At 37.9% G+C, this 13,901-nt stretch overlaps 1 protein-coding gene across 1 annotated transcript; it reads right to left on the bottom strand.

Annotated features, from left to right (window-relative positions):
* Positions 1 to 828: 828 nt before the first annotated feature.
* Positions 829 to 8,692, bottom strand: LOC115223935 (DNA-directed RNA polymerases I, II, and III subunit RPABC2). Its single transcript, XM_029794678.2, has 5 exons — positions 8,541 to 8,692; positions 4,689 to 4,752; positions 3,533 to 3,666; positions 2,417 to 2,488; positions 829 to 1,725 (listed from the first exon to the last, which is right to left on the bottom strand). The coding sequence occupies exons 1-5, from the start codon at positions 8,567 to 8,569 to the stop codon at positions 1,635 to 1,637; spliced, it is 390 nt and encodes a 129-aa protein (XP_029650538.1). The 5' UTR covers positions 8,570 to 8,692; the 3' UTR covers positions 829 to 1,634.
* Between the last annotated feature and the right edge of the window lie 5,209 nt (positions 8,693 to 13,901).

Raw genomic sequence — 13,901 nt, forward strand, 5'->3', positions numbered from 1 at the left:
AGCTGGAAGTTATGCTACAGACATATATTTAATAATCATCTCGTTATTATAAAGATTCATCCCTGAAGTAATTTTGGCAAAACTAATTGAATATTGATTCTGATTATGTCAGCTGTATGATGATGCTGATGATGATGAACTTTGCTTGCAGTTTCTACAAAGTGAGTGCCTTCACTTCAACTATTTCTTGCATTACTGTCTCTTGTTTCTAGTGAATGTAAAAGATTGTCCTGTGCAGAGCTCTGAATTTGGCAATAAGTATTTCAGTTATTTTTAATCAGTTTCCATTTCCTGTTAATATCAATAATCCATTTTTCCTCAGAGAAACAATTATTACATTTGCAGTAATTTAAAATATAAAAAAATCTTAGAAAAGTCCCGTCCAATCCATGGAAAGAAAAAAAAAAAAAAAAACGGACATAAATTTGATTTGTTTGTAAATAATTTTTCTTTTTTATCGCCGTGACCAGTTCATTTCAATTCCATATTAAGTCCACCCCCCTCACTTAATCATCTTGCCAAATTTCCAAGCCCAAACTCCTTAATAACTGTTCTAGGTACTTCTGTTCACATTAATAAAGTTTTGATGAGCTGAGAGGAATTTTTAACAAATCAGATTATTTTTAATGTTATACATCTTATATATATATACAGAGATATCAAAACTAAAACAGAAAAAAAAGTCATTGAATTTTATTGTGTAGTCTTTATACACCCTCTCAAATCCAACTGTAAAATCTACTTCAGTTATTGGGTGGAAGTTTGAGAGATTGTGAAAAACTGACAGTTGGGTAATGAGTCATAAATCGGACACTACAGATTAGCCTGAAACTTAAATTAAGGATCTTCATTCTACCACTCTCCATACTGTGTAACATATTCGATAATTGTTTTTTTTTTCTTTAATTATTGTACCAGCTTCTTTTGTAATCAAAGTCTGGTGGTACAGTTGAACTAACTGGTTGAGAAACAAAATCCCTGTTTGTAGAAGTTTCTCATCATAAGCAATAAATAAAAAGTCCATACATAAATCAGTCATTGTTAAACAAATATAAAAAAAAAAAAAACAATACATTGTAGGTTATTTAGCCACTGGACAACCTGGTGTCTTTTTAAATGTTCCACGTCTGGTCCTGTGCTTTGCGCCCCCCGGCCCTTCTGTCACATGTGTAACAGGTTTCTGCAATTCGGTCAGATCTAAAGCCCTAATACACTTATTGTGCCAAACTGATATTCTTAACATCATCAGAAAAGGAAAACTAAAAAAAAAAAAAAAAAAAAAAAAAAAACAAACCTGTGTATTTTGCCATTTTAATTGTAAATTTTCTGCAATTTTATTTCAAAGAATAAAAAACAATATGAATCGTGTGTTTTTTTTTTAATTATTATTTCTAAGGGATGATTAGAACCGAGTTCTGCACTGTCTTTAGGTCACAAATTAACCCCTTAATTGTCAGCAACCTGGCTTCTATGTTCAATGACATTATAATGTTTGTAATGATGATGACGTCATCACAGGATGTGGAAAGTAAATGAATGATAATGTTATGCAAAATGACAATTGTATTTTCTGCCCATCAACAGATCACATATTACACAGGAAGGGGTGGAAAAGGTGTATGTGGGGAGGGGTTTTATTCTGTGATGATCAGTTCATCAATCGCCCAATCTTCGTAGCTTCCGTCAGGTAAGTATCGGCGAATTATGATTGGAATTTTCCTCGCTCTGCAACAGATTGAACACAAGTTAACAATACCATCATCATTAAACCCTTTCGTTACTGTATTTATTTCGAGCTGCTCTCTGTTTCTTTCAATTACTTTAAATATAACAAAGAATTTAGTAAAATAGCTTAATTATCATTTATTTTCCTAACACCACTTGATAATTACAAATGAACATCAGCCGTACAATCGATGCCACTTCATTTCCATGTCTTTTTTCATTAATTATTCTTAGTCTTACAGCTTTGAGATTTCAATGCTGTGAATGTTTATCTTCAGAACGACATTGCAGGGTAAGCGCAAGAGGCCAGGTCTGGCTCAGATTAACATAAAACCAGAAGAATATCTGAGTCTGATGTTGCCAGTTTAAATGCTAAGGGGCTGATCAAGATACCTTCCATCACATTCTAATTTAATGTTGCCTCAGTAAAATTTCTTTCCCGTTATAGTTTTAGCTTTGCTCCTGTACAAATTAAAATCTAGCATAAAACAGAGCAACTTATTATACGGATCAATACAGTGAATGGCACCCTTTCCTAGTTTATACAATTGAGAAACACATCTTTCAATCCTTTGATGCTTTCTACACAAAAATAAAATTCAAACAGAAGTACTGACCATATTAAAGCCACTCATCTTAATGCCACTAATCTAAGTTAATCAGAGAAATGGTTAATGAAAGTAAAACTTACTTGAGTTCCTTCATAGCTATCTGTAATGGATCTGTTTCACCTTCGAGTTCGACCATGACCGGAGCACACATCCTGCAGTTCAAAAAATGATTAAGTTTAGTCATTCATTACAAAATAGAAGACACAGGCATGGAGTGTGTGGCTGAGAAGTTTGTTTCTGAACCACAGGGTTTTGAGTTCAGTCCTACTGCGTGGCACCCACTACTAAAGTCCTGGGTTGACCAAAGTTTTGTGAGTGGATCTGGCAGACAGAAACTGAAAGAAGCACATTGTCATTATCATTATTTAATGCCCATTTTCCATGCTGGCATCGGTTGGACAGTTTGGCTGGCAAACTGGCTCCAGTGTTTTGATATGGTTTCTAAAATTCAATGTTCTCTCTAAAGCCAACCATTTTTCAGAGTGTACCGAGTGCTTTTTACATGGCACCAACATGTACCCATATCTGCATGCTTGACATCACACAATTGTTGTAAAACCATTGACACTATCATAAAAACGGTGCCGTTTGTTTCCAATATTCTTCAAAAACATGTCCACACTTCCAACTTACAAAAGAATATATACCGTAAATCCTCGAGTATAATACGCAGGGGATTTTTAGGGGGCTGTACCTCTGAAAAACCTAAAACTCGTGTATAATGCGCACCCCCTCTCTAACTTGAGTCGTGCGTAATTAAGCCAGCAGCACCTAGTCGAACAACCACTTCCGCGCATGCGTAATACAATAAAGGTGATGTTCTTAACTGTTATATGGGAATGTAAATATGTTTGCAAATTGTTTTTGTTACATGTTATTCTGTGTTCTGAATACTTTTATTTTAATAAATGTTGCTTACTGCAAGTTATGACTGATTCTTTTAAGATTCCATTGCTTTCAGGCTTAGCTTAAGGTATTTTCGCGTCCGACATCACAAAACGTGTCTGAATAAACACTGCCAGACAGCAAATAGAGACTCGGACATTGCTTAGAAAATAATTTTCATTTTTAACCTCGTATATAGTATGCACTAAGGATTTTGACATCTAAATTTTGGGGGAAAAATGTGGATTATACTCGAGGATTTACGGTGAATATAAAAATTAACAAAATGCAGAACAGAAAACATTACTCACGCTATTTGTAAGGCCCTCGTCCCAAGCACTCGAGCACGTTCATATTTTGTCATAAATGGTGTTGTGATTCTTTTATCATGGTCCACTTTCAGAGATGCTTCACTGCTTGGAAGGATGTCAATATTTTCAGATTCCTGAAAATAAAGGAGGACAGAATGAAAAAAATAAAAAATATTTTTCTTTATATCAAGAGAAGGAGACAGTTCCAATACTCATGTCTCTTTCAAGAACGTCATTGGCATCAAGGGATTATAACAATCAGCAAGGCACAGGCTTGGCTGTGTGGTTGAGAAACTTGCTTAACAACCATGTGGTGTCAGGCTCAGCCTTACTGGGCAGCACTTTGAGCAAGTGTCATCTACAATAGTCCTGGGCCAACCAAAGCATTGTCAGGAGATTTGGCAAGTAAAGACCAAAAGAAGCCCTTCATTTAAGTGTGTCTTTACACCATGTGATGGTTGTAAACGAGCACAGAGTGGAACCCCTTTAATCAACCCCTGAAATGATCAAAAGCAGAGTTGATCATAGTGGGATTTGAACTCAGAGCATAGAGAGTCAAAAGAAACACAACCAGGCATTCTAACCAATACTGCAATGACCCAGGCCAATTCACCATCAAGGCCGGTACTTCTTAACCATTTTTTGACCATGGACCTTTTTGATTCCCGTTTGATTCCATGTTTATAAAAAAAAAAAATCTTAGTGTATTTTTACAATATTATTAGGAATTGTATAAAAAGAAAATTAAAACATTTTGTGTATTGTACAAGTGTAGCCAGTTTGTGAAGGCACATGGCCTAGTGGTTAGGCCGTTGCACTCACGATCACCAGGTTGTGGTCTCAATTCCCAGATAGGGCGACGCGTTATGTTCTTCAGCAAAACACTCCAGTACTCTTTTCAACCAGTGGGGAATGTCGGCCTGCTCTCACCTAGCCAGTGGGGTGACGTCACTCAAAGGCCAAAACAACACAAAGCACATTGTGACCAGCGATGTGTAACAACATTTAATAGCCTGGTCGGTCACAGGCTATCAGATGATGTTATTTATTGCACATAAATTTTAACAACAAAACACCTGGACGTCCAAGAGTCATACGGACCCCCAACTGAGAACCACTGATCTCGGCTTAAGTCTGCTAAGAAAGTACAACTCACCTCAGGGTTTTCAATTGGTTCATCCAAAGGCTCTTCATCATAAGCAGTGTCTAAGTCTTCCAACCTAAAAATAAAATTACTCAGATGTACTGTTCATTTATATGTTTGTTTTACGTCCGTTTTTCCATGCTAGCATGGGTTGGACAATACTTATTATTGAGACATCGTTTCATACCTGTTTTTCAAGTAAGGAATGTTGGATCTTTTCGCTTTGACCGGCAGATTTTTAAAATAAATTCATATGACACCGCAAATAATTGTTGTTGACAAAGAACCGGAGAAATTGTATTCCCCTTGTCTATGAAAGTGAAGAGTTACAGGTCAATTTGTCAGCAGAAACACCATCAACATGACAGTGTTTGCTGAAGTTGATAATTTTGCCTCCAAATTACATGGTTTTGGGTTCAATCCCACAGCGTGGCACAGCATCTTGGAGAAGTGTCTTCTACTCTAGCCCCAGGTTGACTGAGTGGATTTGGTAGACAGACTCTGAGAGAAGCCCATCATATAATAAATGAGTGTAGATAGATAGATAGGTAGACAGACTTTTGATCATTTCAGGGGTTGATTAAAGGGGTACCAATCTGTGCCCGTTTACAACCATCACATGGTGTAAAGACACACTTAATTAAAGGGCTTCTTTTGGTTTTCACCACAGGCACAATGGGTTTTAGTAGTTACTATCTGTCAAATTTCATCTACAAAGCATTAATGCATTCTTGAGACTATAGCAGAAGACACACCCAGAGGGCCGTGCAATGGATCCAAAGTGGAACTGCTTAACCACAGCCTTTTATAGTCTTGTGGTAGTCTACAGCAAGAGTAAATGTATGCAGACGTGGCTACATTAGTTTCAAATTTTGGCACAAGGCCAGCAATTTTGAGGGAGGAGGCAAGTCAATTACATCAATCCCCAGTATTCAACTGGTACTTGTTTTATTGATCCTGAAAGGATGAACAGCAAAATCGACCAGTCAATATAAAGATCCTCACCCGGGAACAAAAAACAAAATCGACCATCCTGGGGGGTTTTAACAAGTATGTGGAAAACGAATATGAATAAAAATGCGCGCTTACAACCCTTGGTGGGTGACTTTCGGAAAATTCAAAAGATCCGATTTTTCTGTCATAACTTCCGGTAAAATGGATATATATTGTTTTTGTTTTTTTTTATGGAATCCCATGTTTTTGGTTATGGAGGATCCGATTCTGAACAAAATTTTTTTTTCAAAAAATTCCATTTTCAAAATTTCAGTTACACCCCACATTTTTTACTTTTCCTGGAAATTTTTCTTTTTGCGAAATACATAGAAAAATACGAAGATTATGATTCTGAAAAAAATTTGAAATCTAAATTTGAATTTGTTTATTTTTTCCATATCCTTAATCTCCGTATATTCCCATGTAGATTGATGGGGGAAAAAATCCGAAAAAAGGTTTTTTTAAAAAAATTTTAAAAAGAAAATTTGAGAAAAAGAAACCCACTTTAATTTCCCATTAGTAGATTGATTGCCTTATGTTACCGTAGTTTTGTGAGATTTGGCTGTTATTTCTAGTATGTGGACAGTGGACAAAATGCTGCCAAGTATTTTGCCTAGCCTGCTAACAATTCTGCCAACTCAACAATTTATACACGGCTAGATAAGTTGTATGTGCATAAAATACATGGGATTCGATTGGATCTTAGGAAGTACAGCTCTATGATAATAGTGAACGAAGTTTCCATTCTCAGTTGGAAGTCTTCTATTTCCCCTGTATTTCTGATGCTCTTGTGAAAATATGAACTTCAGTTCTAGAAATCTAATCCCACTTTTTAAAACTACACCTTTTTCACCTGATCCAAAACATCACTCACACTGCTGAAGTGATTCACAATGATCAGGTGAGTCATGGAAGAATGAAGAGTTAATTATAGGTGTGGTAAGAAGCTTGCTTACCAACCACATGGTTCCAGGTTCAGTCCTACTGTGTGGCACCTTGGGTAAGTGTCTTTTACTATAGCCTCGTGCCGACCAAAGCCTTGTAAGTGGATTTGGTAGGTAGACAGAAACTGAAAGAAACCCCTCTTGTGTTTATATGTGTATGTATATATATATATATATATAATATTAATTAGAGACAAAACCACTATTTTGCAAATCAAACAAAGAAAGACTTAATCCAATACATAAACAAATTTAATATAAATTAAATAAAATTAAATTCGCCACTACAATTATTTCTCAGATCTTCTATTCAATTTTAACTTAAAATTGAATAGAAGATCTGAAATCCACCTGATGAATGTCCTTAGAGACACGAAATAATTGTAGTGGCAAATTTAATTTTATTTAATTTATATTAAATTTTTTTATGTATTGGATTAAGTCTTTCTTTGTTTGATTTGCAAAATAGTGGTTTTGTCTCTAATTAATATTATATAATATTTTACTATAAAATTGGATTCAATCCTAAATCTGATTTTTCCCTGTAAATTTGGATTTATTCCCTAATATTTATTATTATATATATATATGTATGTGTGTTTGTCTCTAACCACCATCGCTTGACAACTGATGTTAGTGTGTTTAGATCGCCGTAACTTAACAGTTCGGCAAAAATAACTGATAGGCGTAGGAGTGGCTGTGTGGTAAGTAACTTGCTTACGAGCCACATGGTTTCGGGTTCAGTCCCACTGCGTGGCACCTTGGGCAAGTGTCTTCTACTATAGCCTCGGGTCGACCAAAGCCTTATGAGTGGATTTGGTAGACAGAAACTGAAAGAAGCCCGTCGTATATATGTATGTGTATACGTTTGTGTCTGTGCTTGCACCCCCAACATCGCTTGGAAACCGATGTTGGTGTGTTTATGTCCCCGTAACTTAGCGGTTCGGCAAGAGAGACCGATAGAATAAGTACAAGGATTACAAAGAATAAGTCCTAGGGTCGATTTGCTCGACTAAAGGTGGTGCTCCAGCATGGCCACAGTCAAAAATGAAACGAAAGAATAAGCATTCACTGGGTCTTAAGAGCCAACTCTACGTGTTTGCTCAACAACCAACAACGAAACCTCTTCGCTGTATTGACTGCGATTCGAACTTCTTAACCACAGAATCAAACCTCTGCACCTGGCTCTAATATTCGGACCTTTCGAAAGATTAACTCAGTAACACGATACATTGTTCCCTAATACTGTGACTTCTCCCCCACCTCATTATCTCATTTCGCAGGAACCGCAAAAGACCAAGGGTGCAGTTCTCCTCTTCTGACCAAGCCATGAAATAATATACACTGTACGATTCTAAAAAATGAATCCCATATGACATCATGACTGGTTTGTTTATTTCAATTAAGTACATCAAGGAATGTGTTTATATCGCAACAGATTCCAATATATTGACTTGACTTGAATGAATAAACAACAGACGACCAATGCAGACAATTTAATGTTTAAACAAAAGCGGAAAATATCATCTTTACACGAGGGACGTTTGTTTGAGTGAATCTCAGTCTCGAGTGTCCGTTTATTCTTCGGCCCAATAAATATAAAGTGAAGACTAAACAAAGGAAATGCAACCACAAACGAAATATAAACGATAACATTTGCAACATTACATCATTAAATAATTATGGAATACGTCCGAAACTGTTATTTCACAGAATGGAATAAATGTTTTTTAAAAGAACCTCTTCTTCTTTACATGAGCTCAGAAAAATACTTCTGAATGTGTATAAGAAATGATGTCTTTGTAAACGTAAGTAAAAGAGAAAACAGGAATAGTTCAAAGCAGAATGTTTCAACGATATTTTCATGTATTAAATAAAAGTTTGAGACCAAATATTATTAATTTAAAGGAAAAGAAGTTCCACTCACTGTTCGCCGACATCGTCGCCGTCCGCCATTTTGCAAATAAGGGAAGTAACTGGTGTGAAGACGGTGTCGTAGGGAAAACAGTCACCTGACTAACAGAGTTCCGGGTTTCTTGGGTTGAACAAGAGAATCCAATGTGTTCACAAATACACCTCAACATACATCGTTTCGAGATACGTCTTCTGCGATTTTACGTCGTTGTCTTAAGAATTTTCCTTGAAATTTACAATAGGGAGAGAGGGGTCCGGACAAAAGCCCCCTAGAACGAAAGTCCCCTGGGATGAAAGTCCCACCCCCGGACAAAAGCCCCACGGTTATATTTTTAGGCTATTTTTTCGTTTTTAGAATTTTTAGTTGAATGAATCGATCCCAATATTTTTTTTCTTTTTTACTTGTTGCAGACTGCAGCCGGCCATGCTGGGGCACTACCTCGAAGAATTTTCAGATGGCTGTATGGAACACAGAATATTTTAAAACCTTGATCAAAAACACTTCTGTGATATAATTCAACTTTGTTTTTCTTTTGACTTGTTGCCGTCATCAGACTGTGGCCATGCTGGGGCACCACCTTGAGGAACTTTTAGTCGACCCCAGAATTCTTTTAGATGATTTTCAATCAGCGCATAAAGTTAAGCCTAGAAGGGCTCCCGACATGCTAGAAATAACAGCCAAATCTCTTGAAATTTTTTCATAACCTACCTCGGTTACATTTTTTGGTTATTCTTCGTTTTTTTTCCTTTTTTTCTAAAAATCTTTTTACTTGTTTCAGTCACTGGAACGCGGCCATGCTGGGGCACCGCTTCGAAGAATTTTTAGTTGAATGCATCGACCCCAGAATCTTTTTTAGGTGATTTTCAACCAGAACATAAAGTTAAGCCTAGAAGGTCTATCCATGTGCTAAAAATAACAGCTAATTCTTACAAATCTTTTTTTTTTTTTTAATTTCACGTAAACAAAAACGGAAATCGTGGTTGTAAAAAAAAGTTATTTTCCAAAATTCCAATTTTTAAGTAAACAAGATATATTCAATAGAAAAGCGGTGTCAAAACATATAAGTCCCTAACAATGGTATGTTCCGTGTGTTTGCTCGTATTTAAAATACGTTTGAATGACTAGCCTTCTGTTAGACCTTCAATGGCCGGAGAAAGTTCAAAAGGTCAACTTATTCTCATTAATCTGTAAATGCTGAGAGAAGAAAACAAAAGACTTTAAATATATATTTTAAAATGCTGATTTTTTGCAACCAAAAATTCTTCAACCTAGTGCCCCAGCATGGCCGCAGTCGAATGACTGAAACAAGTAAAAAAATTTTTTTAAATATAAAAAAACCCCAAGGGGTTTATAAAAAGATTTCAAGAGATTTGGTTGTTGTTTCTAGCATGTGGAGATACCTCCTAGGTTTAACTTCATGTGCTGGTTAAAAATCATAAAAAAAAATTCTGGGGTCGTTACATTCAACTAAAAGTCTTCAAGATGGTGCCCCAGCATGGCCACAGTCTACTAACAGCAACAAGTAAAAGGTGAAAAGAACAAAAAAATTACTCGAAAAATATAACCATGGGGCCTTTGTCCTAGGGGAGCCTACATCCTAGGGTGCTTTTGTCCTACACTCACAGTAAATATTGGAGCAGTTATACTTTGAAAAGAAAACTTCTGGATAACTGAAATGGCTTAAGTCAGAAGACTCGTTGTAGATATATTTACACATGCTTACGATGGAAAGCTTACTGGTCTGAAATGGTCTTTTGCACGACATGTTTAGCAGAAAGGGTCATGGGTGGAAGTGGCAAATTGACCGAGTGGACACTACGTCCAGAAAAGAAGAAAGGGGAGAAGACTATGCAGAGGTTGGAAAGAAGACTTTGTTAGATTCTTTGGCACCCAAACATGGATGAAGAAAACATTGGACTGTAGATGGTGGAGAGAATATGCTGAGGCCTTCGTCCAGTAATGGACTGGACATATGCAAGGATGGCGACAGAATGCTTAGGCGGCAAGCTGGCAGAATTGTTAGCACGCCGGGCGAAATGCTTAGTGGTATTTCGTCTGCCGTTACGTTCTGAGTTCAAATTCCGCTGAGGTCGACTTTGCCATTCATCCTTTCGGGGTCGATAAATTAAGGACCAGTTACGCACTGGAGTCGATATAATCGACTTAATCCATTTGTCTGTCCTTGTTTGTCCCCTTGTGGGTAATAAAAAAAAAAATTAAAAAAAAGAATGCTTAGGCAGGTAATTTAACCAGTTTGCACACAACAATACAAACTTGATTTCAACTCTGATGAGGTGACACTAATCTGCCATACTCAAGTTCCTCAGTTCTCCTTAAATAAGTTTTATACATATAAGCAGTTGTGTATATATATAAGCAGTTGTGTATATATATGTAGGACCCTGCTTGGCCCTGCCCAAGATTTGAAACCAAATCCACCTTCTTGTTGCTTGTCAAAACGAGAAATCTTTGTTCTATCAAGAAGGAACATTGACTGATGTGTTTCCACTCGACCCCATGAAAGTGGACAAAAGCCCCATGGTTATATTTTTCGATTATTTTTTTGTCTTTTATTTTTCACCTTTTACTTGTTGCGGTAATTAGACTGTGGTCATGCTGGGGCACCACCTTGCAGTGTCAGGAAGAGTTCAAATGGACAGCAAGTGACCTAGATGAGTATAAGCTATTCTTATAATGGCATATTTCCATCTTTCTAGCTGGAATGTGCTGTTATAAATACCAGCGCTCTGTAGACAGGAAATTAGAGACAGCCTCAACCACCACACTGGGAACTGTTCTTGGCTGCCGCAACCGAACGCGATGACACAGACAACTCCAGCTTTCCAGCAACAAATACAACCGACCTGCCAGTCGCTCTCTACCTCTTTCTCACTGGCTTACAGGCATCTTCACTCCATCAATTTACTGCTGAGAACAACAGGGTACACGTAAAGCACGCCTGCCCATTGTGGTTTGGCATTCAGAAAAAGTAACCATAAATAAAATTTGGTTATCACAACTTCAGCCATTGCCTTCTTTCTTGGAGTCAGCATCACCATCTGCAACACTTCTTCACATTTGGCAACCACATCTATTACATGTGGAGGCACAATGGCCCAGTGGTTAGGGCAGCGGACTCACAGTCGGAGGATCGCGGTTTTGATTCCCAGACTGGGCATTGTGTGTGTTTATTGAGTGAAAACACCTAAAGCTCCACGAGGCTCCAGCAGGGTGTGGTGGCGACCCCTGTTGTACTCTTTCGCCTCAACTTTCTCTCACTCTCTCTTCCTGTTTCTTGAGTAACGCTGCGATGGACTGGTGTCCCATCCAGCTGGGGGGAACACATACGTCACAGAAACCGGGTCCATGAGCCTGGCTGGGCTTGAAAAGGGTGCATCATCATCATCATCGTTTAACGTTCGTTCTCCATGCTAGCATGGGTTGGACGGTTCAACCAGGATCTGGGAAGCCAGAAGGCTGCACCAGGCTCCAGTCTGGTTTGGCAGTGTCTCTACAGCTGGATGCCCTTCCTAATGCCAACCACTCCGTGAGTGTAGTGGGTGCTTTTTATGTGCCAGGTGAGGCTGGCAACGACCACAATTGGATTGGTGCTCTTTACGTGCCACCGGCACAGAAGCCAGTCAAGGCGGCGCTGACATAAATAAAAAAAAAATCTGTTACATATGTTTATATGAAAGGAATGTCTGTTTTCCTGCTGGCATGGGTTGGACAGTATGACAGGAGCTGGCAAGGCTGGGAGCTGTACCATGCCCCAGTGTCTGTCTTGGCATGCTTTCTACAGCTTCAAGCCCTTCCTAGTGCCAAACACTTTACAAAGTGTACTGGGTGCTTTTTACATGGTACCAGCACTTTTTGTGTGGTACAGTCACTGAAAAGGTTACCAAGTACATACACACATATACGATGAGATTCTTTCAGTACCAACTTTAAGTACCCATGTGCAGAAAGCAGTGTGACAATAACAAAGATATTTTATGGCGAAAGTGCAGATAATTCTTGACTTCTCCTCGTACATATATATGAGTGTATATATATATATATATATATATATATATATATATGGGCAAGAGGTGGTGGTGGTGGTGAGGGGTGAAGTTGCTTCTCAACATACATCGTTTTGAGAGATGTCTTTTGTGATTTTACATCGTTGTCTTCAGAAATTGAGAGAAAAAATCAAATTCGACTTCAGTCGATTTATCCGACTTTACCTCGGTCTCAGTGAACATTTTTATTTTTAAAAGCTTAAGAATTAGAAAAAAAAACACCCAAAATTCAATCCTGAAGTGGAAAATCAATTAAGGTAACCTGTGAAAAAATGTACAAACCATTTATTGAAATAGATAATAAAGTTTTTTTATTTAATGTTTTTTCGTGTTATCTGGTTTTTCAAGAGAAGTCGATTTGACTTGGAACCAATTACCGATGTTAGACTTGGAACCAATTACCGATGTTAGATGAGTTGTTTTCATTCATTTTTCATTTCCAGATATTGTTCACATAATCGTTTCTTTTCTATTCTAGGCACAAGACCCGAAATTTTTGGGGAGGGGTCCAATCGAGTAGATCGACCCCAGTATGCAACGGGTACTTAATTTATCGACCCTGAAAGGAAGAAAGGCAAAGTCGACCGTGGCGGAATTTGAACTCAGAGCATAAAGACAGACAAAATACTGCTAAGCATTTTGCCCAGCCTGCTAAGGCTTCTGCCAGCTCACTGCCTTTGGTTATTTGTATAATGTTGCTGGAAATGTTTCACTAACTATAAGGTACAGAGATGGGTGTGTGGTTAATAAGGTCGCTTTGCAGTCAGGTGGTTTGCAGTTCAATCCCACTGCACAGCAAGTGTCTTCGACTTATAGTCTCTGATTCAACAAAAGCCTTGTGAGTGAATTTTGAAGGTGGAAAATGTATGGAAGCCCATCATGTGTATGTGTGTCTTTGTTTGCTTCCCCCTCCATCAACACCACCTGACAACCAGTGTCCAACCATTTTGTACCACGACCAAGGACACACACTGAAATTGGCACCAAAACTGATTCTATTTATAGGCTGTGTTCATGGAACCTTATTGAACAATCTGGAGTGGATGTCACGTGAACAACGACCACTGATTGGACGCTAACTCAGCTGCACGCATGATCAAGTCATTGTTATGTCAGGACATGAAATTTGTGATGTGGTAACACGAGTTCACGTTCTGTTGTAATATTATCTGTTTGTGAAGGTGGCAAGCTGGCAGAAACGTTAGCATGTCAGGCAAAATGCTTAGCAGTATTTCGTCTGTCTTTACGTTCTTTGTTCAAATTCCGCTGAGGTCAATTTTGCCTTTCATCCTTTCAGGGTTGATAAATT

This window comes from Octopus sinensis, linkage group LG24 (genome assembly GCF_006345805.1).
Source record: "Octopus sinensis linkage group LG24, ASM634580v1, whole genome shotgun sequence".
Classification (NCBI taxonomy): Eukaryota; Metazoa; Mollusca; class Cephalopoda; order Octopoda; family Octopodidae; genus Octopus; species Octopus sinensis.